Source organism: Pollachius pollachius (assembly GCF_949987615.1).
Source record: "Pollachius pollachius genome assembly, chromosome: 7".
NCBI lineage: Eukaryota > Metazoa > Chordata > Actinopteri > Gadiformes > Gadidae > Pollachius > Pollachius pollachius.
The window spans coordinates 19954898-19979983 of NC_136940.1; the positions used below are offsets into that span (position 1 = coordinate 19954898).

General features: G+C 44.8%; 3 protein-coding genes across 3 annotated transcripts; all 3 read right to left on the reverse strand.

Moving 5' to 3' along the window:
• Nucleotides 1–1461: 1461 nt before the first annotated feature.
• Nucleotides 1462–4492, reverse strand: LOC307077960 (BTB/POZ domain-containing protein KCTD1-like; the record flags this gene model as incomplete). The annotated part of the gene is made up of 4 exons (XM_079739480.1): nt 1462–1608; nt 2631–2936; nt 3321–3465; nt 4341–4492. The coding sequence occupies 4 exons, from the start codon at nt 4490–4492 to the stop codon at nt 1462–1464; spliced, it is 750 nt and encodes a 249-aa protein (XP_079595606.1).
• Nucleotides 4493–10137: 5645 nt separating this feature from the next.
• Nucleotides 10138–12599, reverse strand: LOC307078342 (aquaporin-4-like; the record flags this gene model as incomplete). Its single annotated transcript, XM_079740088.1, has 5 exons — nt 10138–10422; nt 10757–10837; nt 11221–11385; nt 11529–11985; nt 12565–12599. The coding sequence occupies 5 exons, from the start codon at nt 12597–12599 to the stop codon at nt 10138–10140; spliced, it is 1023 nt and encodes a 340-aa protein (XP_079596214.1).
• Nucleotides 12600–14103: 1504 nt separating this feature from the next.
• LOC307078698 (uncharacterized protein) lies at nt 14104–15806 on the reverse strand (the record flags this gene model as incomplete). Its single annotated transcript, XM_079740641.1, has 3 exons — nt 14104–14460; nt 15199–15386; nt 15707–15806. The coding sequence occupies 3 exons, from the start codon at nt 15804–15806 to the stop codon at nt 14104–14106; spliced, it is 645 nt and encodes a 214-aa protein (XP_079596767.1).
• Nucleotides 15807–25086: the final 9280 nt, after the last annotated feature.

The following is a 25086-nucleotide window of genomic DNA, read 5'->3' on the forward strand; positions in this document are numbered from 1 at the left end:
ATTTACAGTATTATTTCTACAGATTTTAAGAGCCTGAGTGACAATATTCTGTTTGAATCCTAATTTAAAGCATGCATGACTTATGGGTTCAGAACGGCAAATGAGGCGCTGAAGTTTGAAGAGAAAAAATATACCACCTGGTCAAACCTGAAAATCAGTCCTGATCCTGGAGTTATGATCCTGATCAAACAAGAGTTATGTGAGAAGATAAGCAAGTGCAGTTTCACTTTTATACAAAGAAAACGGAAAGCACAATTATTGACAATATTCTTAAAATGTGACTTGTTGAGAGTATCTTTGTTAATTAATTGCAAATGCTTCAATCAAGGTGTTGTCCATTTTTGCTATGGAAGCTGCCTACTAGCTAATGAGCTTGGCTCCTTATGTGTATTTCATATACTCATTGGGGCTGCTTCCATTGATGAACTGGAATGATGCATATTAACCCAGGGTAAAAAAAAACCTGGGCACAATCTCTTGGAACATGTCTATTTTTCAAACTGCTAAAATAATCATGACCTGGCAAAAATCTGTTTCCATCCTCATCAGACAAAATATATGAGGTTAAGCATTATTCACTAATGATATGCTACAATCATTTGTGATTTTGTGTTGGGCTCACAACATGGCACCATTACTTTTCATTATTGTAAAATACATAACTTATATAAAGGAAATGAAACCACTATAAATAGACCATTAAAAAAAAGCAGCAATTTATGTTTTACCTGGTGCAACATAGAGGGGAGCTTGCTCACAGTATTTATTGTTTTGCTCTTTTAGCTTTGCAGTCTATTTAATTGTGAATATTCTACTCCCTCAAATGTCAATTAAATATTCATTCATCCACATTTGGGGAAAATAGAATAATTCAAATTCTAAGGATGTGCTTTGTGAGTAACCAACCCATATGAAATACATTTGTTACACCAATCCCAAATACAATCCAACTATGCATTTTTGTTTGCGGTAGAAAAATACTATTTGCCAAGTGAAGTGGATGTCATCATTATGGCTTAGTTGCAGCAGAACTAAAAGCTAGCAGTTAAGTCTCTTCTACATCAGCTGCTATTATAATGAGAGCCACTGGTTTCATAACAACCCGTCCTGACTTTAAATCCCTGGTGACAATGTGTCCCATATAAAACCATGGCAAGGCCCTCTTCTTTGAACTTAATTTAGGAATAACAATAATTTTTGGAGCAAGATCCACGCCCCCCTCCCCCCCAATTTATTGAAATGTTTTATGTAAGAAAATTAGATGTGCCCTTACATGAAACATTGCTTCTGTAATTTGACTGATCGTCAACTCAAAAGAGTCGGGACAAAACATTAATATTATAATTGGGTCGTCATGCGGCCAATGTCCATTGCTTGACTTTTACAGGGTTGGAAATAAATAGGAAGAGTGGATTTCTGATCGGAAGCCATAGCGTCCTCTGGTTTCCGTGGTGAAACAGCTCATTCCAGTGGCTCCTGTTTGACGGGCTGTGGGTCGCCTCCTCCTTTGCCCCTGAGCAGAACGTACTCTCTGAACTGCGACGCGTCAGCCCCCCCGCCGCACGCCGCCGCTATCTGGAAGCCCTTCTGCTGCAACCGCTCCAGCACCTGGGGATCACGCCAGAAATGTCAAAACGTGTGCCGCTGTTTTTATTCCCCCACTCAGCCTTATCGCTCATTAAGAGCGATATTTTGAATTGTTATGTCATAAGACAGAAAATGTTGTCAATACATGTTTTTTTTTTTATTACAGAGTTGAATAATGGTTAAAATGTTAATCATTCAGTTCAACTCTCCAAGTCCCCTCTCTGCAGCATCCTAAGAATGTGTTCTCTTCTCCTTCCCATTCGTCCTCTCACTCTCGTCTCTCAGTCCCTTTCTGAGATGCATAATTATCCAGAGACAAAGAACCAGGAAGCCGTGGGGACTGTCGGTAAACGAGACAGGAAGAAGGCAGCGAGAAGTAGGTCAGAGAGGTAGCCAAAGAGCCACAGGCGGGATGGGTGGAACTTGAAGGGAACGGGCAGCCTAATTTCATACGCATAATAGAGGGCAATCTTTATGTGTTATGCGTTATGAATAGTAATTGATGCGATGGCGGAGGTTGTGGGTGTGTTATCAAAGACAAGCGTTGTCTTTGCGAAAAAGTTACTCGTGCACCAATTTCATTATTGAGGCTACCTGACATACCACCAGGTGTGAGTGTGATTAGCCGTTACAAGCCGCTTTGAAAATCTGCCTCTTCTGACATTACAAGTGGGCGTGTCCACCTAGATGTATGCTGGATAGATCATTCTACCAGCCTACCCAGTGGACTGTAGCAAATGTTGCTCATCTATCCAGCATAAATCTAGGTGGACACGCCCACGTGTGATGTCTGAAGAGGCAGATTTTCAAAACGGCTTGTAACGGCCCATCACACTCACACTTGGTGCTATAATGTGTCACCTTTAAATTAGTTTGGCAATCCCATTCATGCATTAATAGATGAATATATATCTTGATACATAGGTTTTGTCAACATCAATGAACAAAAACAAGACGGAACAAACAATCGAATGGTGTTTTATTTGCAGCTACATACCACGTACAGCACGGTAGCGCCGATATAGCATGCTAGCGTAGCTTACCTGTACAGAGTGGAGGCGGCAGTGCGCGGGCAGCGGGAGGCGGACGGCGTGCGTGGTCGGTTGCCCCCCAGAGCCGGAGCCCCGCACAGCGTCCCGCAGCTCAGGGAACACCTCGTGGATGACGCTGCGGTCGGCGCTCAGGGACACCCGGTCCCCCGGCTCAGGGGCCACGTGGACCACGACGCACCGGCTGCACGCGTGTCCATCGAGCTCCTCGGACCGCCTCTCGCTCCTCAAGCGCCGCAGCTCCTCCTGCAGGGGCTCCAGCTGGAAGAACTGGGCCTCCTCGTACAGCGCGCAGTACTCCTGCACGCACACACGCACGCAAACACACACACACACACACACACACACACACACACTTCTTAACTATATGCGCCTCGTCAGAATTCAGAACAGTCAGCTTTTTCAAATCCGAGCAGTGAAACAGGAATCCTTGACCTAAAACTCATTACTGTTATATTCTGTGCGGTTACAATATTAGCTGTTTTTAAGTCCTGTGGGTGTCTTTAAATATCTATGAATACACATAAATCTGTAGCTGTCTTATGTGGGTTGACAAAATTTGAAATAGTGTGTGTGTTACCTCAATCTTTCTGTCGAACGCATAGCTAGCACCAGGTCCCAGCAGGATACTCCAGCGTATACACTGACACTAATACTACCCACACAATGAAAAGAGACACTCACACTGAAGTTATCTGGTATAAGGAGCTTTGAAGTCCGCAAGAAGTTGAGTACGTAGCGGAACATGAGACCATCACGATCAATGAAGTAGTGCTGCTTCAGGCTATCCAGCACTATGGGCTCTGTCCCGTCAAACAGACGACCGATACTGAGAGAGAGAGAGAGAGAGAGAGAGAGAGAGAGAGAGAGAGAGAGAGTGAGAGAGATAATTGTCTTGTCTCGTCATAGCAGTGAAGGGCCATAGCAGTGAAGGCCCATAGCAGTGAAGGACCATAGCAGTGAAGGACCATAGCAATGTAGGGCCATAGCGGTGAAGGGCCATAGCAGTGAAGGGCCATAGCAGTGTAGGGTCACAGCAGTGTAGGGTCACAGCAGTGTAGGGCCATAGCAGTGAAGGGCCATAGCAGTGAAGGGCCATAGCAGTGAAGGGCCATAGCAGTGTAGGGCCATAGCAGTGTAGGACCATAGCAGTGAAGGGCCATAGCGGTGAAGGGCCATAGCGGTGAAGGCCCATAGCAATGTAGGGCCATGGCAGTGAAGGGCCATAGCAGTGTAGGGCCATAGCAGTGTAGGGCCATAGCAGTGAAGGGCCATAGCAGTGAAGGGCCATAGCAGTGAAGGGCCATAGCAGTGTAGGGCCATAGCAGTGAAGGGCCATACCAGTGAAGGGCCATAGCAGTGAAGGGCCATAGCAGTGAAGGGCCATAGCAGTGAAGGGCCATAGCAGTGAAGGGCCATAGCAGTGAAGGGTCATAGCAGTGTAGGGCCATAGCAGTGAAGGGCCATAGCAGTGAAGGGCCATAGCAGTGAAGGGTCATAGCAGTGTAGGGCCATAGCAGTGAAGGGCCATAGCAGTGAAGGGCCATAGCAGTGAAGGGTCATAGCAGTGTAGGGCCATAGCAGTGAAGGGCCATAGCAGTGAAGGGCCATAGCAGTGAAGGGCCATAGCAGTGAAGGGTCATAGCAGTGTAGGGCCATAGCAGTGAAGGGCCACAGCAGTTTTCAGACTTGAACCTGACTCACCGTGAGTTTGGGAACTTAGTGAGCGTTGCCAAGCTGCTGGTGTACATATGGCCCCCAACATCAATATGGACGGGTGCGTTTGATTTGGTGAGCCGGGCCAAGGTGGGGATGCCAGCCGAGGGGGGTGGAGGTGCAGGGGAGGCGGAGCTCATACTGCTGATGGTGCCACTGCCCCGCCTGTCCTGGGACAGACAAAGAAACACAACCATGGCTGGCTCATTCTAAAGTCATTTGTTGACGACTGACTATGCATCGGATACAACTGATAAAGTCTTTGTTTCTGTGTGTATGTGTGCGTGTGTGTGCGTGTGTTTGTGTGCATGTGTGTGTTTGTCTATGTTTATGTCTGTGTGTGTGTGTGTGTGTGTGTGTGTGTGTGTGTGTGTGTGTGTGTGTGTGTGTGTGTGTGTTCATAACACACACAATTATGAATTCCACAAAAAGTCGTGTGAAATACAGCACCCATTTACATATCTTTGTAGCTGTAAAAAAGGGCCGGAGAATGTTGTCTGGCAAATGTCCGCGTGTACTTGAGCACGGAGCACCAAACTCCGACCGCTCCTGAGCTGCTCATGGTGAACTTCCATGCTTGATATATTGCCGTTGATGTGATACGTCTGTGTGTTTGGCGTGCGGATTAGCCGATTCAAATGTTACTTTACCTAAATTTAGGACGAACCTTGAAAGTTATGTCCAATCATTGTTTATCAATGTGTATAAATTGCCCTGGCTCTACATTGTATCGGCCAGCTCCAGCAGGCATATGTTACCTGTGACGGGACCGTGGCCAGGGTGGTGGAATCGTTTAAAAGTCTCTCTGACGCACCGGTGGTCTCCTCCTTCAAGTTCCCGCGGGACTCTTCCAAGCCGTCGCAGAGTTTCTTGGAGAGGGGGGCTTCAATGTCCTCAGCGGGACGCCGTGTCAGGACCCTCTTCAGGGCTCTCATCGACCGGAGATCCACAGAGTCGGCCACCTGCCGGAGGTACGGGATGACCAGCTGGATCTGGGACTGCCCGGCTCCGCGGATCGCCTCGGTAGAGACGTAGACCGCGGCAACCTCGGACCCGACGCCCACGATGCCGTTGAGCGTCGCTATGGAGACGGCGCCGATGCAGTGATTGGTGTAGGTCTTTGAAAGCTTCGCGGCGCGCGACAGCATCTGCATCCTCGTCCCAAGCAGGTTTTTACCGATGGCTTTGTTCTCGTACCACGTCGCGTCGCCGGGGCAGCAGTGGTCCCGGGGGCGCTGGAAAAAAGCACGGCAGAGGGGATTTCGTCTGGAGACATACCTCACGAAGCTGGCGTAGGGGCAGAACTCGGTTCCGGTCTCGTACATCCGCGGCAGCGTGTCCTCGTCCGACTCGGGGCGCTTCTTAGCCCAGGACGCGGAGCGGGACTTGTGGTAAGGCCCGAAGGCTTTAAAGTAGACGAACTTTCTCCCGTCGTCGTCCACAGCCAAGCCAAACGAGTCCTCCTCCAACTCGCGCTGGTTTTCCCTCCCCCTGGTGCAGAAGTACATGCAGGTCTCGAACCACACTTTGTTCAGCAGTCCGAAGGGCGTCTGGCCGTCGAAGCTGCTGCAGGTGTACAGGGTGCGCAGGTCGCAGCGGGTGATGGCCTGCTTCTGGACCACGGGTCCGGCGCCCTGCTCCTCCAGTTTGCGTATGACAGCCGCCAGGGTCAAGTTGGCACCGCGCAACTCGGGGTCCTTGGTGAGGTCCAAAGTGCGGCAGTACGGCGGCTCGTTCAGGTAGCGGTTCAGCGAGCTGCGGATGCTGATGAGAGAGGACTTGCTGTACAGCTGGCCGCTTTTGGAGCGCGCCTCTGCGTAAAAGGAGCGCAGCACAGCGCACAGCGCCTCCTTTCCCAGAGTTTCGAAGTCGGGACTTTGCGCTTTGTCGCTTAGATACTCCCTGAAGATCCGGACCGCGTACCGGGTTGCCAGGCGCGTGTTCTCGCTCAGCCTGTTCCGGTCCGAGCGAAGGGACTCCTCGTCTGTCTCAGACTCGAGCTCAGGGGTCCTGCCACACGGTTCCGCCCCCTCGTCTCCCGCCAGCCCGCCACGGCACCGGTCTATACTCCGCACAACGACCACTTCCCGATCTGCAGCATAGGAACCCCTGGGGTCCGCCAGCGACTCAGACTCCCACTCTAGCTCGGCATCTTCCTCTTCCTCGTCTCCGGTGATCCGGACCTCTCGGATGTCCTCCTCTCCCTCCCCCTCCCCCTCCTCCTCCTCCTCCACCTCATCACCTGCTCTGCCGCTTTTCTCCCGGCCGTTCATGTTCTCTGGCTCTGACTTCCACTGCGTGTACTCTGAGCGGACTGCCCTGCCAGGCATTCTCGCCATATTGCAGTCTGGTCTGCAAAGCGGTCCTCGGGCAACGGCGCATGCGCCGTATTGGACCGCAGAGCTGAACGCTTTAGTGTTAAGTGACCTTCAGCTCAGCAAGCGCTGTTTTTTTAAGGTGCAGGGAACTCGAGAGAGAGGATTCATTCTCCTCCCTCTAAAGAAAAGCTGCAGTACACGACTGCATATTGGACCAGACATAACGACAATTCACAATTGAGGCTGAGCACATTGATTTGGTATATTCTGATTGCAACTTGCAAAAACCAAAGATTGAAAGTGCTAATAATAAGCTGCCTTTTATATATGCTTAAAACAACAACGCCACCGAATGCATGTCTTGGATCATGGCTTACATTTTATATGAATCAGGTATCACTTCTCTGATAGAGTAATTAATAGCATCCAAATATCTGCTTGAGAGGTTTTCCCCCCTGGGAAACCAAGACAATGAACTTCTGTCTCATTTTACATTCCCAATATAGTCAGATGTTGAATGCCTCCATTCGTTTTCAATTCCCTATAACATGGTGAAGTAATACCTGATGATAAATCACCCTGTATGGTTGAACGCTACACCAGAGGCCGGCTGCTGTTTACGGAGAGCGTCAGTAGTTGAAACCATGCTTCTGTGATTCTAGCAACTGGAGGTTTGCGGTTCATGGACTTCTTTCACGTCCAGTATGCAGTCTGCATTTACCAATGAAGATATGGGTCAGTTTCATGAGCTCTTTAGTGTAAAGGGCAATTTGATCCAAATATATTCATTGTTTTAATCTAAAATGTAACCCAAAACATGCATATATCTTAAGTGTACAGTGAAAAAACATTCACTTTGAATTGGGTTATCAAAAAATGGGAATTATGATTGACCAACCAAAGATCAAAGTGAAGAAATTCTTCAATCTAGATTCACTAAACCATTAATCAAACACTCACTTTTCTGTGGGTTACAGGTAACATTTTGCATTAGCAGATCCAGCTTCTTTGCATGCTGGCCAATTAGCCCTCAATCTTTTGAATGGAGACGAAGGCTTGGATTGTTATGTGCTTCATGCTGATAAGGAAACCTGGGTTAAATGTAGAGTTCTTTTAGAGTTACGTCTATAATGATTTCCATGCAAGGATAGCTTCAGGAGGGAAAAGGCAGTCTTTCTTCTTCAAAAGGGTAACCCAGTTTGCCCAGCAAAGCAGAATGTGTAGGATGGTGGCTTTCATGTCGTGCAGGTAATTGGCTCCTTAACTAATCTTCAAATATAGAGAGTTCTGAAAAAAAGTAAAGCTTTTGGTTTGGAGGCTTTTCGTAAAAGGAATGGAAATGCCAAATTTTACCAGCTGGGACTCTCACATACTTCGTATAACATGAGAGGCTATAGCGATGTGTGGATGGGGCGAAGAGCAAGCACATGACTTTGTGTGTGGCAGTGTTTCTTCTTACAAGCATGTTTAACATTGCAGGCCTTGTTTCCAGTCTGGGGCCATAATGCATGTGTTGTTATAAAAAGGATAAATACCAAATAATATTCACTTATCACCAAAACGAAAGACAATATTCTATAAAAGAATGAAAAAATAACAATCCCTCCTTTCTGGGCTGCTTTTTCAGAGCTCAAAAGATTTCATCATGATCGCGCACCATGAGGGAGAATGCAGAATATCCTCCAAGATGAATAAGCCGGATTGACTATAGAGGTTTTATTGTCCAGTGGGCTACACTGCATGAATGCTGGTGGAAGGACACGAGGACCAGAGTTTGAGGTCCGTGGCTTGGGACTCGGGAGGAAGCAACGCAGGGTACTTTGGCAGCTTTAGGGCCGCCTTTCCCACGACCGGTTACACAACATCTATCCTCAGAAGCAGGAAAATACGATGAATTGAACTGTTATGTATGACACAGAGCCCACCTGGCTTGACGAGTGAGGGCTCTTGGTTCTTGATAAATCAAGGTTTTTGTACTGCCGCTTCCTCAAGCCAATGCCCACACCCGCCCATGCTACCATTCCACCAACCACCTCCCGCCGCCCGTGTCACTTGTTCATAGCTGAGGACAAAGGGAGGGATGGAGAAGGAGGACCACAGTGATAGAACCACTGGGAATGAACCATGGGTGCATTTCAGTCGGGTAGCTAGCTGCCATTACTAGCATCTCACACCTTTCAGATAATACATTAGTCTAGATCTGTTGTTGTTTAGTATTTCTCAGAGGGCTGCATTTTCCCCACTCACCATCACCCTCCGGTGTTTTGGGGGCTTAAAACATAAAACGTGAGGCATTATGCTGTTCATTTATTCTATTCCCTCCTCCACTCTGTGGACGAGTGCACGAGGTCAAAAACTGTTACAAAGTTGGTCTTGTTTATTATATTTTTACTAAATGGTAGTCCTTGTGGGAGTATCTTAATTTGAAATGTGAACCATGGCAATAAAAGACCCCACATGGCCAAGGAGTGTCATTGCTGTTATATATATATATATATATATATATATGACACTCCCCAAGCCCTAGCTACACCCCACCCCTTAGAAACACTGTTATACCCCATATGGGATTACAGCCATTAACTGCCCAACACAACAGGCTGTGTATTGTCAGCATTATGCAATTGCACACATTGAAAACAAATGTGTTGACTTTGTTCTGCATATTGCTATGGTGTAGTGTTCTACCAATAACACTGAAAAAGTGTGTGTTTTGAGTGATTTTATTGAAAAAACAACAACAACAACAACAACAACAACAACAACGTAGTATCTGTAAAAGGCGCTCTTGAGAACTCCATTCGCAGACTAGGGGAAGGGTAGAGCTTGTAGTCTTGCAGATTGAGATGGCTGTTTTGAATGTAGGTATTTAGCACCACCTGCTGGTGAACAGAAGTGGTTTCATAAACCTTAACCTAAATGAGTTAAAGTTAAAGTAAAAGAAGAATCAATAAGAAATCTACCATCAAACTTAAATTACATAGTAAAAACTACTGTTCAAGTATTTTTTAGTGGTGGACTGCAAATATGGCAACTTTTGTCTAACACTAGACTGTAACATGTGATATATTATATATATTATGAAAGCCATTGTTTGTGTTAACAAAGCCCACTGTACATATTTATAAATCTATATTTATATCCAAGACTTATTATTTAGCATTTTAAATAATTCCTGATAATAACCTGGTCTCTTTAATGTATAATTGGCCATGGTTATTATATTTTAAGTACTACGGCCAGCTTTGCCCCAACAACTCAAACCAGTTTTAAACAGTGAGCTGATCAAACTCAAACACCGATCCTGATCTTCAAATTGCTATACGTGTGCCACTATAGACCACTCAGGTCTGCATATACATGCACTGCATAGGTTTGCATAAGAGGGGGGCTCACAGAAGGTCGGTCTCTTTCAGCGGGGGCGGGTGACTGCTGTCTGCAGGGGGGTCCTGGTGGCCCCTGACTAGTCATACAGAAGACAGGACCTCCCCTGAAACCTCAATCTCCTTCCCCTTCTCCTGCTCCCACTGCTTCCTCTCGGCTGCATCCATGTCCATGACGGTGAAGAGGGGCTGCTTGCCCAGCATGTCCACGCTCAGCCTCCTCTGGACCTCCCGGTACTTGGTGGAGGAGAAGGGAACCCTGGAGCGGGCGTGTGAGTAGGCTTTCTTCAGCTCGGGGTTGGGGCAGAACAGGAACGTGTAGAAAGAGGCCGCTAGGATTCCTCCCAGAACTGGGGCGACCCAGTACACCTAAAAACACACAATCTCTCTTTCAGACCCACGCATGCAGCACCAGACGCTTCTCTGAAAGTATCAGCTGCTTTTCTATCAAGTATAGTACATTGGTGTGTGCATATTGCGTAAAGAGGAACAAATCAAATTGGGACCTGAAAATGTTACTTCAAAACTTGTAATATCCGAATTTATATGCTGAACCCTGCTGAGAAAAAAGATTTGGAACGAACCTTATTATAAATTGTTCAGCACTTGCAGCTAAGTGATTCGTTTTGAATGAGTAATAATAACTGAGGGGGGGGGGGAGTGAGTGAGTTGGATTGTGTGTCAGTTAGTTATCTTTTGTCACCCAGTGATTTTCCCAGCTCCAGGAGACCAGGGCAGGACCGAAGGACCGGGCTGGGTTCATGCTGGCTCCAGTGTAGGGGATCTTAGGGTCACCATCACACATGAAATGAAAATCATTTGGCACATGATCGTCACATTTTACAGTACTCTGTATAAAGCATACTGCAGGGCAACGTTTTTTAAACCCTCTACTATTAATGAGTGCTACAAAATGTAGCTAAACGTGAAATCTGTGTGTCCGTTCAAAACGTTCACACTGATTTGAGGTTTCATACATAAAAGTTACCAAATGTGTTACCAACAGCCTTTGGAAATTATAAATATTCTCTTTCTCGTCATCTCTATTGTGTCCGATAATTGATTTGACACCGAGGAGGATTTGCTTTCTTATGCTCACAACAAGTAAATAAAAAGCACTGCTGGCCTGTAACACAATGGTATCATCATAACGTTGTTTGTACTTACAGCAAAAAGGTGTCCAATGCATACAGAAAGGCCAATGGGTAGAGAGGGGGAGCCACTGAGGTCACTGCGTTTAGGGTCGCAACTTGCAAACACAGTGAAGACCAGCTGGAAAGTAATGAAGAGTTCGACTACCAGGGCGTGGCCCGCCGATATACTGGCTTGGACCTGTCACGTAAACACACATCACAGTTTTGGTAAAAGTATGCATTTCAGATGGACTCGATGCAAAGGTATTCAGAACCGCCCATACATACAACATGTTGCTTTAGTGTCGCTCTACAGTACTACAACGTCATCCTTGTTATCACCATGGTGACCCCAAGGCCTCCCCTCACAGACTCGGGCGTGACACCATACAGGACGGCGGCCCCAACAACAGAGCCCAGACACTGGGCAAGCAGGTAGAACACGGCTTTGGCCACGCTCAGGTTCCTGGTCACCACCATGGCAACCGTGACGGCCGGATTCAGGTGGGCTCCGCTAACGTGCCCGAAGCATTGCACCATGGTGGCAATGCTCAGGCCGAAGCACAGCGAGATGAGCACCAGGTCCGGGGCGGGGGCGCGCTGCGCGTCCTCCGCTGACCAGTTGACGCACGAGCCGACGCTGAGCAGCACGAAGACAAACGTTGCGGTGAACTCGGCTGCCACGCAGCGCCAGAACTCCTGGGTCCACACGCCTTTGAAAGCGGTCATGATTCTGGTTGTAGACCTAAAGCGACAGTGTTTCGAGCGGCTGTGGCAAATGCACTTCGACCAACACGTCCTGCAGGGAAGGGAGATCACTCGTTTAAAGTCTGCGTTGTAATCGTTGTAAAATGGATCCATATGATGCATGGATATATGTTTAGAAGTAGGCAGACATATGTTAATAACATCTACATGTTCGTGGTGTTAAGGGATCGACCATAAACCACTAGAAAATACATTTGTACCATCTCAACAAGATCCCTGTCCTAGTAGAAGGCCCAATTAGGTCATGGGGGAATACAATAGCTTTATACAACTTTCTCTTTGGATTACAAAGGCCGATAATAGAGTGTTATATTACTATTATTATTTTATACCAATACAATAACTAATGGCAAATACAGTGGTGGTCAAATTGCGATTCGTAAAAAAACGAATTAACTGCACCACAACTAATTAGCCCATGGTTGTGTAAGCAACAGAAAGAACGTTTCCAACAAACCCGAACCATCTGAACTTAAAAGAAAAGAGGCATTGATGGCTCCAAAGTCGACCAGATCAGTTTGGTCCAATAACACTCAAAGGTAATTAAATACTACGAAAGACAGCGCGCAAAATCGATATTTTATCGAGCAGCACACCGCATCGTACTCACCTCAGACGCGCCAACGCGTTGCTGGACTCGCTCATGTCTCACGGCGCTGTCCCAGCTCGCGACGTGTGCGTGATTTATGCGAGTGGAAGCGTGCGCGCGTGTTTATGGTTCCCACTTTCATTGGGATCGGGGGTCGCGCGCGCGGTCACCCTCCTCCCGCTCAGCCGGATTGTTCGGGGCGGACAGAATGTTCAAAGTATAACGAACTCACGAAACGAACCCAAGTTACCTTCAGTTTTCTTACTTATTAAGGATGTAGGCCTATTAAAAGAAAGGGCGCGAAATAGCCCTACATTTAATATAACACAAATGAAGATGTCAAACCAGTCTAATGTTTGAAATTGTATGTCACGACTCGAGGTTACACGGCACACTGTTTATCAAACACAAATGTTGTTTTGGTCATTAGCGGTGTCCCAAATTCACTGCGTTCCGAGTAGATGCATAGCCTCCAGGCCAGGAAAAGACAAAGATGTCAGTGTTGTTGGTGCGGGGCGCCCCATTCTCTTCCCCAACGCCAAACACACGCGTGCACACACACACGCACGTAATTATCTACCGCTACAGTTTTGTTTGTATAAAAACCATGCCAAGCATTGTAGGCCTTCATGAATGTAGCTATCAGTAGGCCTACAGTGCGCCATTCGTACTTCTTTTTTTTTTTTTTTTTAATTAAGTATACTTTTTTAAAAATGTATAATTATATTATTATTTGATATATTATATTATTATTGAAATCAACCACTCCAAACCTGAACACCTGAGTTATCAAATTAAATAGGCATATGTAAAGCGGAAGTAAAGAGGTCTATTTGTATTATTTATTTCTTATTTCTTATTTTTTTATAATATTTGCTAGCAATCGGGACCTTGTCATGCATAAAATCAAAAACATTTACGCGCACGTAAAGCCACATCAGTGTGCTAGCCTACGGTTTGGAGTAAAAGCAGAATGAATCATTTATCTTTAAATTTGTAAATGACTGAAGTGCGCTTTTTGCAATAAATCCTCATCTGTCTTTGTGTAAATGACACTTCACATTGGATTCCTGCAAGAAATGAGTGGCAGGCACATTTCTCTCGCTCGTATTGTCCCCTTCAAGGTTTAAACTAAAGACACAATTTTCTTTTACAGCTTCACTAAATCACAAACACTCAAAATTGATTTATTATTGTTTCATTTGCCAAGTTATCAAGCCTGTCTTTTTCTTGCCATCACAACTGAATCTTTTTGCACTGCTATTGGTGAATTTCTACAAATAGGCCTATTGCACTATAGCACTTTTTTGCACACAGCAATTTGCTCATATTTGTCTTCACATGAAGTGATCTTCCACTATTGTGCAAGATCACTTGCACAATAGTGATCAATTGCATTGTTCTGTCCTGATTGCTATGTTGCCTTTCATGTTGTATTCATGATGGATTGAATTTGTTTGAATGAAAGCAACCACATTTCCCAGAGTGGGATAATAAATTAGACTTGACTTAACATTGACAAAGGCATTGGGAAATGTACAATTTTATTAGAAGAGAAAACTAGAGGAAATCGCTCTGAAAGGGGTAACCAGGAAGCGTGTAGGCCCCGCCTGCAGGGGCGGAGGTTGGGCATGTTTCAGCCGTCCAGGTGGTGAAGTAAACTGGCGCCACTGGCCCAGGAGCCGGCACTACGGGCCCATAACCATGTGAGGGAGTGATAAAGCTTGGCTGATGAACCAGTTGAACCTGTGGGCTTGTTAGTGTGGAGGGGGGCGGCTGCATGTTGACCACACCCGCTTGAGATGGCCCATAGCAGACCCCAGGAACCCTGTTGCGTAGCTTCATCTCGCGAGCCAGCTGACACCAGGAGCACCAGCCACAGAAACAGGATGCCATGATGTCCTTGCACAGTGTGCCCTGTTACAGAGTGAAACACAACCAGGGACCCTCAATTAGCGGTCCGTGGGCCAAACACGGCACATGACAACAAACTTTTATATAGTTGTAAATATTTTGTCTGATGGGTGTGTTTTTTTTGTTAGTGATTACACAAAATGTGTTCCTGTTGTTGTCATAAATTGTGGAACGCAGCTTGTTTTTTTTCTAAATGGCCGACATCCACTTTCTATTCTTACAGTGTATCTTGATTGTGCCCTGTATGTTCTGTGTGTTATTCAAGAGTATTCTCTTTTCAAAATGCTGCTTAAAAGTTGACATATTATACCACCAGGTGTGAGTGTGACTAGTCGTTACAAGCTCTAACAAAATGGCTTGAAACGACTCATCACACTCACACCTGGTGGTATAATATGTTTCCTTTAAAGTGAGCTTATCAGTTTTCGCTTGAATTCGAACACCAAAATGAATCAAATGTATTTTAGGATGGGAGTTCTAGGAAAGAGGGGCGTGTTATCTCCAAGATCGCGATCCATGGCAACATTGAGAAGCCCTTTTTAAGCTAGTAACATCAACCGCTCCTTGCGCCACACATCCGCACACACGTTGGCGTTCGTGTAACCCTCTCGATGTGGAGGTACCTTCGTCTAGTCATCAAACTGCCTTTTTGGAGGCACTTCGACGTCAAGATGAACGTAGTAAGTATCCAATCTTAGGTGGATATGAAGGACGCTATGTGACGCTATAGCAGCAACAGACCTTGATCCCATATCTGTGGCGGATGGCGACGCGGAGGGCCAGGCCTGCAGGGGGCACACACAGAGGTATCCCAACGGCCGCCGCCACGGCCGGGGTGAGTATGTCCAGTAATGGGAGGCATCTCCTCTCTCCAAACTTCTTGGTTGTGGTGCAGGCAAAGCAGGGCCAGCACCAGAATGCATAGCAACCTGCAAAAAGTATTTTTAAAAGGATGGAAATTGTCTTTGACATGATTTATGCGATTTTTTCACTCAAAGTGCCCCCATATTGAATATAGATACATTAAGGAGCAGATATGGATTAGGTATCACTCACAAGTTTGCCTACAAGTAGGCTGCTGTCATTGAGGATCGATCCCAGAACCTTTTGTCTGTGAGCTGAATATGCCTAGCTGCTACACTATCCTGATGTGGCCCTTCATGATATGACTACTGAACAGTGGATGTTCCATGAGGCGTTATATTTTGATAATGCAGATATCACAGAGTCATGGAACTGATATACGTACAGGAATTCATATCATCACAGCAGTCGAGCAGTTCAGTGCTCCACCCGGTCAGCTCCGGAGGAGAGGGCGGGAGATGTTGGACCACCACTGTGTTGGCCATGGTCGGCTAAAAGGCTGCAACACCTTAAAAACACACAGAGAGCTGAACACAGCAGCGCAGCTGGGCAACCAACACGGAGGATTTTGGTTATTATTGTGCATGCAAATCACGTCTTTATATTGCTTCATAGTGTCTCTCCTAGGTTAACTTACAGACAAAATAAAAAGTAATATTTGTGATATACTTAAAGTGTCCTTTTAGTCTCCGAGCAGTAATATTATCTGAGATCTCTTGTTCAGCCCACTGGTATGTGTTGTTCGCCATCCCTCATTGATTTACATTTGAGTTCTATGCTGCTGTCTGCAGCCTCACAAATATGCTTTTAAATTCGGAAATAAGGTATCAGATGTTATTTAAGTGATTATTGTTTTTAACATTCCCACACTACAATTAAAAATATGAATGTACCCTCATGCTATATACTGTAGAGCGTCTTTTTCTTTTCAGCAAATTCTGAATGCAAAGAATGAAAATGTAAGGCAGTTCATCCTACCTTTTCACCGGTGGGGTGGATCTTGACTGTCAGAGAGCGCAGAGCAGCCAGCAGCCTGTGGTGGATGACTACACATCTGCCCCATACAGGTATATATGTCAGTTAGTGAACAAGTATAAGTATATGTATCTGTGTTGGAGAAAAACAAACAATCACACACAGGTATGACGGTGACTTACTGCATACACATGGTGTTGAAAAGTAGGGTGCGTTGTCACAAGCTGGAATCCCAGATTTGTTTGAATAGTATTTGTTGACAGGACTGGTAGGAACCCGGGTGGTGACGTTGCCTTTCTTTCACGATGTCAGCTTTCAAAAGAATAAAGAGTTCATGTGACTGAGAAGTGATGTAAGGACCAGACGTCAAGGTACTTTGGACGTATTCTTTTTGGAGGATGTCATGGACTGTTCATCATTATTATAAGTCCTGTTTTAAGAGCATCACAGAATATCATTCTGTTTATTAGTATAGTCAATCTTTGGATATTGTTATATCAAATATAGATTTGTAGATATTGAGGTGCGTAAACGGGAGGTTTATGGACAGAGTTCATCCTGCCCACAGTACAGGTTGCTGACTACTCTTCAATGACTCAGGTAAAAAGGCCACAGGGTCAAAAAGGGTTAAAAGGTTGGGAAAGGGTTGTGTTCGTGCAAACATAGTGTTGTTATGACTGTAAATCAGTAGTTAATGCTATTCGTCACAACTTGATGACAGGGAGAAACCAGAAAGTCTGTCGTCCACCAACCCCATCAATGGCCCCATCCTGACAGATCTGTAAGGCTTATGCTGAGTTCACCTTTAGTTCTTCATCTTCCAGCTCCCTGTGTTCCCACGAGGAGTTCACCAGACCCATGCTGCCATTACAACATGCTTTATGTTCAGTGAGCATCTTTAACATCTTTTACTTGATATTACAGAACATACTCAGTTGGACGGACTAAGACTATGTGCCTGCCACTCACTATTCCTGACAAGGAAGTCTCTTAACTGTTTGCCTGGTTCCTTAAGGAGTTGGGAATGACTTTATGTTCCATGTACTTCATGGCTATCCTCTGTGAACAATAGGTCATACAAATACAATCAGATGAAAGGTATCGAAAGTTTCAACTGGATTTGCTATTTCAAAGACTCCAAACACTTCATCCAAAGTGTATTGATGATGAAATAATAAAGCTGGCCAGTAATGCCCCCGGTTCACAAATGGTCCGCAATGTATGGCTGGAATTTAATTTACCTAATACCCATACCCAGAATCTCTAACTATTAGTGAGGATATAATGCATTTTAGGATCTTAAAGCTAGGGTAGGCCACTTATTTAAGAATCATTCTTTGATATATTTATTGAAATTCTCTTCCCGGCATCCTGACATAAATCCAATGTTGATAAAACAATTAAGAAATCCTAGGCTCTGGGCAAATAGTGAGTACAATTTCTTTCCTTGACCTCTGAAAAGAATTGTGGAGGCATTCATAAGGACCGAAGAAAAGACAACTGCATTGCTAAGATAATCTGACTGCACTTCCACTAGGCTACTTAATTATGCGACAGAAGATGTTGTCATGTTGATAGTTTGTTTTCGTGAACGGCCGAAAGGTGCGTCACTTTCAATGTGGCTCATGCAAGGAGGAATTGTGAGATTGTGAGATTCCTTGCATAAAGTATGGCCCAGTATGGTCCTATAATAAAGGTGAGTTGAAGAGAAGAATTGAAACACCTTTCCTTAGCACTTAGAGAATTCAATCAGCTCTTATCAAGGCTGCCACTCATGGGCACAGATCCAGGGGTTACGAAGGGTCTCTTCCAACTTCTGAAATACATGAAGTGGTCCCCCCCACCCAATATAAATTATTTCCAAAAAAAATGATGTGATTGAAAAGATATATTTCATAGAAGCTGAAATAATTCACACATAAACTGTACAAACTTAACCGTTTGTTACAGCAGATCCTATTTTCTAGTTGGGGATATTATTGATGTCCCCTTAAGAAAATACAAAAAAGGGTGGTTCCAATGAGATCTTCCCCTGGAATCACAACTGTGTGTCTGTCTTTCCTGCCAGTTCTGCAGGTGTCTATCCCTGAAGGTGACTCTGCACTTCAATCAGGAACAAATGCCTTACCCCCCAAGTATCTGTGTGATTACCGACTGAAAGACTGACTACCTGACTGATTAAACTGACCGCCTTCTTTACTTGATTGCTGATGGCCAGCCTGATTGCCAGCTTGGGATAAAACAAGACTGTTTTAACGACACACCTGTTCACAAGCGACTCCTGTTCAGCCTGCTTTCCAAGGGACCCGTGTGTCTGTTCTCCGTCCGTTCGACCCAGTTACTCACTGACCAGCGGATGTTTTGCTCACTCACATTGGAATCCACTTTGTATTTTCCCTTTGTCTGACTGCTTCAGGCAACTTTTTTATTGTTGTTCAACAAAGTGGCCAACCCAGATCCAGTTTTTGACATTGATCTAACAATGACCGTTGATAAATGCCAAACGAGTTTCTGCCAGCAGAGAGCGCTAGATGTAAATGCATCATCTACCTTTATACCTCATGGAGAAAACAAGAGGCTATTTTGAAGCTTTTCAACTACAATTTTTAGGTCACCTCCCTCACCAAATAATATTTAGGCAATTTATTATCAGTCACCATTAATGAACGCAGTGCCCTTGCTTAAGAGCACTAAAGCAGGGCCAGATTGCCCCTCCAAGAACAGTTATCCTAATATCGCAAATCAGCTACAGTCTTCGCAAGTTCATGTGATAACTCCAATACTGGCGTAAATTTAGCATACAGGATTGATTAAGAAAGACCATTTAAAGAGGGATTAAGGAAAGTGGGGTTGGAAGAGAGATGATCCCGCGAGAAGAAGGAAGGGTGGGAATCAGATTGGGAAACAGGCTTCGTAAATGATATGCAAGCATTTGTTGGGGTAGGATTATAGTGGGGATGAAGCGCGGGGTGGGCTCTGAGAATCAAGCAGAAGAGATGTAGGGCTACTATAAATGTCAAGCTTAACTTCCTTGAACGCCAGCCAAAGGTTTTTTAACCAGTTCCCTTCTAATGCTATCAACATGGAAATGGTGATTTAACGCCAATTTTACTGCTATCAGACGTTTGGCCCCATAACATAACCCCAACTATTTTAGTTTATCTCTTCATGGTATGACTGGGGACTCTCCTCTGGTTGAAGGATTCCCAGATGAGGTCCGCCAGCCCAGCAGCTCAGATTAGGTAGCCCTGCTGGCACGGTCCATCTTGAGGGAGGCCTGAAACACAAGGAGAACAATGGATCCTTCACACATCAGTTTACACAGAACTTAATTAATGCACTTCAACAATGCACTTTATATGATCATACTGCATTCTATTTATGGTCTATGGGCTGTCTGATTCCTCAAAACTCTATGCACTTCAACAATGGACTTATTGATGATAAACTGCAATCTGTGTGTTATGTATTCTTTTTAAACACTGCTATAAAGAAAAGCCCTTATTAATGAGTGCACTACTGGTTCGATGTTAAACGGCATTTCGTTGTACTGCTTGTCCTTACTCCTACTTGACTCCACTACTGCACCGCTAGCACCACTGTGATACACTGATTCATCTGGTGACGCTGCGCAGAAAGGTTTTCCTGGACACCTCCCTCTAGCAGCTGAGCCAGCAGGGGGTCACAGAGCTGGTGCTTCTGCCGTGGGTCTGAGGAGGAAGCAGGGCGCAGGCACCTGGACTCTGGGGTACTTCCTGAGGAATCCCTAGTGCTGCTGGGCGGTCAGCTGTCCTATAGCGAACGAAATTCTATAGCAAAAAGAAAATAAATAAAATGAAAGATATCCTTGAAACAATAACCAATGCAATAGAAAAACAAAATGTGTTTGAATCACTATGACAGTCAGTCATAGTGATATCAGTCTTTATCACAACAACGACAATAATCACCATCACCATCATAACAATAGTAATGAACACGCATTTAAAAAAAAGGGCGCCTTAGTAAATCGGCTTGAGAATGGGCAGTTCATAGGGAAGGCTGTGGACTGGGTCAGGGGCAGGATTGTGCACCCAGTGGCCAACCACATCACAAGACCTAAAACAAAGTTAAGCCGATGGTACTAGACAGCGTTGGCATGCCCCACTAGGCCAGTGCCCAGGTCCAACGCTGCCTTGGGGCATCGGAATCGTTCACTGAACTAGACAGTTCAAAGAGACGGATGAACACATTAATAACTTAGGCTGATGAATTAAGGAATAAAAACAACGAGAACTAAAGAAAGATTTTATTTTTATCCAAAAACAAAAATCGGTTAGTAGGTTTGGTTTCAGAAACATGAAGGTATCAAGAAAGAGATGGAGGGAGCATGAGGTGAGACAGGTAATAAGTGGAGGAAAAAGACCACACTGGGCAGGAATGCGATAGCGTTCAGTATAGAAACATAGCAACTGTTGGCTTATCACCAGCCCATAAATCCATGAAGGCCTGCTAATTTGGGGGTGCTCCTCAGAAAGAAGAACAAAGCATCTCTATGACGCAGTGGGGGGGATTACTGCATATCGCCATGGAGACGAGAACAGGCCACCATGATGGCTAGTGTGTGGATCTCTGATGGCTGCTTTACGGTTTGCTGTTGGAAAAAAGTACCACAGCTTCGTAATGATCTTATACTAATCACTTGTTGAAAAAAATAAAGCTAAATGGTTTGTTGTCAGAAATTGACGATGTGATCCAACCGACTGACTGGGGTGTGTGTTGGTAAAAAAAAGTGCTTTGACTAAATTACCATTATGACTTACAGGTTATTTATTTAATCGTGTATTTTCTATAATGTCTGGAGAGACTAACCTCACTAACAAACTCACTCACTAACTCACTCACTAACATTGATCACTGACTCCCAATGTGACTCCCACTTCTGGGACAGTAGTGTGCCATTCATACGAACGGCACACTAAACGAGTGTTGGTGACAAAACATGGCAAAGTGTGTGAAAACAAACTAAAATGCAGTGTGGAGCTGGATTGGAGGATATCAAACGGCTGTCCTAGCCATTTTATACCCGCCATGTGCCATAGCTGCTGGCCCCCATCTGCTTCTCCAGAGCTCCTTTATTGTATTTACATTCTCCAAACAGAGTCACGTCACGCCTGTCACGTGTTTCGCCTGATGTTTGCTTGACATAATCATCTCAGCCCAATCTTGCAGCTGTAATGACCCCCATTCACTGCTGGATCTATGCAAATGTGTGTCATCTGTTGATGACTAATTTGGTTCACTGTTTTTTCATGTAATTAAGTTCCCTACAGCGTTGGCCCTCTGCTTTTTTGCCTCAGTAGCGGCACTGATGTACCCAATGTACAATTCAGTGTTGCCTTGACAATTTTGTTTTCTCCCTCTGATTAGGATCACCTTCCGTTCCAAGCCTGACACTGAACTCAAATTTCAAGCAAAAATGACAATTTAACGACGGGCAGTCATTGTTCACTCCTTACTTGCTTCAAAGGTCATACAATACAACATATAGTTAGTTTAAAAGAATGGAAAAACCCTGACCCTGAACCATGTGGAATCAGTACACGCGGCCTTCCTTGTTCCCATGAGTCAATGCTGGCCCGCCCTAACAATCCTGTTCAACTCTCTAAGCCGGTGAGGATGACTGCACTGAAACCCCTGCATAGGGAAAGCACAGCGACCTCTCTCCTTGCATCCTCTATTTATTTACTTCAGATCCTGCCATCTGGCAGAAGATTAAGATCATTGACATTCACATGGAGATCAGCCCCCCCCCCCCGACCCCTGAACAGCTTTACATGTCATGTCTACAGCTGTTGGGCAGCGCTATGGAACTGCGCTCATGCCTCCACGACCCCCACCTCTTCCCCAGCCGTGCTCAGATACTTCTGTTAATTTCCGCAACAGTCCGCATGAAGTGTTTTGGTGAGGCTCTACCACTGTCTGTTTCGATGACTTCATGTCGGACTCTCCAATCAAGAAAAAAAAAAGAAAAAGTATACTATAAAACATATCACACATCGAGTCGACACATTGTCGCCCACACACATTGTTGACCTCGGTAAGATTCAAACACAATGATGAGACGAAGCCATGTGAGGTAATCCCAATCTGGAAATTAGCACTGACACTGGGTCCATTGGTCCAGTGCTTGTCTATGAAATGGAAGAGACCTATTTTGATAGAGGTCTCTCCCCCACCCCCGCCCCCCAAAACACACACACACACACACACACACACACACACTCACACACACACACACACATATCCCTGAAGCCACTACAGAGCTTTGTCATTGCTATAGCGATGAACTTTTGGCAACTCAAAAGCATGACGGTGAAGTCAAATTGACGGCAATTAGCTTCTTTGTTTCTGTACAAACATATAATGAGACTAAACAAGCTTACGTCCCTAACACTATTTATATGACAATATGTTGACCTGCCTTATAATAAACATGTTATGTGGCGGTCATATAACTTCAGATGAAGATGATGTGTTGTTGGACCCTAATAACTTTGCATTAATCTCATACAAATGAGATGCCCAAACCTACCCCTTTAAATACAAGTGTGTGTGTGTGTGTGTGTGTGTGTGTGTGTGTGTGTGTGTGTGTGTGTGTGTGTGTGAGTGTGCATGTGTGTATATGTTGTTTATTTGTACACATTATCTGTTTACACCGCTTACCAAGAGCTGTTTTTCCCCCCATTTCCAGGAATCAAGCCAAACAACCATACACTAAAATATTGCATGTAAATAGTTCTTTAGACGGAGATCCATGAGATGTTTATCAGATTAAAGGCTTATGCATTGAATCATCTTTATTCAGTTTCAGATCACGAGAGGCCCTTCACGATTCAGCCGTCATGGAGAGATGGAGATAAAAGCCGGCACTGCCACCCCGGCTCGATGAAGCATCAGGCGTCAAATCGCTTCAAACATCTGCACGCCATAATTGTAACAGATGCGCAAAAGGTCAGAGTCGTTAAACCAGAACCATGCGTGGCCAAATCTATTAAATATATCTCAATATGTTCTACTTCCCATTGAAGTACACATGATCATATTCATTACAGTAGTAAAAAGGTCACTGTTAATCCAGTTGTGTGTGTAAAGTACCAGAAGGCCAAAAGGTTCCTACTCCACCAACGTTCTCTTTGTCTGTGTCGCACTACGCAGTCAGTGTTCTGAAATACACATTTGCCCTTGGTCTCTTTGGCTCTCCCTTCTCTGGAACCTAATGAATGCCCTGTAGAGGGTAAACACAGAGACAGTCTGCTTTAACTATTGAATCATTGTGGGTGTGTGTGTGTGTGTGTGTGTGTGTGTGTGTGTTTGTTTGTGCTACATTTTATTATGAGGGGCAGTGGCTCAAGCTTATTAAGTGGACCGTCTCCTCCCCCGCTCACGCACCAGTGGGATTTCCTGACGTGTCACAGAGTAAGAACTCTGTTATAATGACGACCGCTTGCTCTGATGTTTTTAGAATGATATTTATAACAACAGCATATGCAGCAGTTAAAGCGAAAACAATAAATATGAGGGGACACAAGGGGACAGTGCCGCCCTTGTGTGTGTGTGTTTGTGTGTGTGTGTGTGTGTGTGTGTGTGTGTATGTGTGTGTGTGTGCGTATGTTCGCACCATTGCCCACTAGGGCAACCAGTCTCCGTTATAATGTGTTGTTGTACTTCCATTCTCTATAATGTGCTGACATAGTGAGCATATACTTGCAAACGACTGCATGGTAAAGATGAATATTCACTACATGTATTCAGATACAGATTTTGTGAGCGTGTGTGTAATGTAAGTGGGCATGGGCCACACACTTTAATCTGCTGAGTACTCACTATGCCAGGCCTCACTCCTACCAGATGAGTAAAGACCGTAGGTGTGGGTTGATAGGACAGGGACCGGCCTCACGTGTGAGGCAGAGCGTGCATGTTGACGTCATTATGTAACTATCAAATATACTTTATTATTAGGTAGTATTATTATTACTACCTTATAGTATTATTCAGTTTGTAGAAAGTCATTACATACTTGGTTATGTAGGCCATACTTTTAATGCTAGTATACAGTTGTGTTGGCGATTCTCAGCATATATATATAGATACAGTTATACAAATAACATAAATATGTTTTTAAATATTTTTTGTATACATTTATATGCAGAAAAAAATTGGATGTCCTACCTATGGAATCTAACCTTTTTTTTGCTGTTTGTTCTCAAATTGCAGCTAAAACCAGTAATTTGTGAAAAAACATGATTTTTAATGTGCCAAAGAAATATAACATTACTATGATTTATCAAATTGACAAAGGTTAAAAAAATATAGATCCTAAAAGTATAACACAGTAAAACCTGTACCTATACCTATAACAAACGGCCTCACTCCTGTCTCTGTGACAGGGCTGCTGCCCTGAACCCTATGCCCCCAAATGGAACAGATGAGGGGCAGTAGGAAGGTTCTAGCACAGCTTTCCTGCCTGACAACATACTCTACTGTTATACATGCTATGCAGCGTTCAATCGAGGCACCTCATAATAATGTGTGTTACCGCATCAGCGATCACGATTGGACACCTGCCTGAGTACAGTTGTCCCCCGTTAGAGCGCTTGACCCTTAAGTGGCTGAGAAAACGCAGCCCATGGAGAGGCTGAGTGACACTGATTGTTATTATAATCCCGCAGGATCGCACAATTAGACACTTGGATCCCAGCCAGCCATTAGCCTCCGACGCAACACTCAAGGTTCAAACTGTGTGTGTGT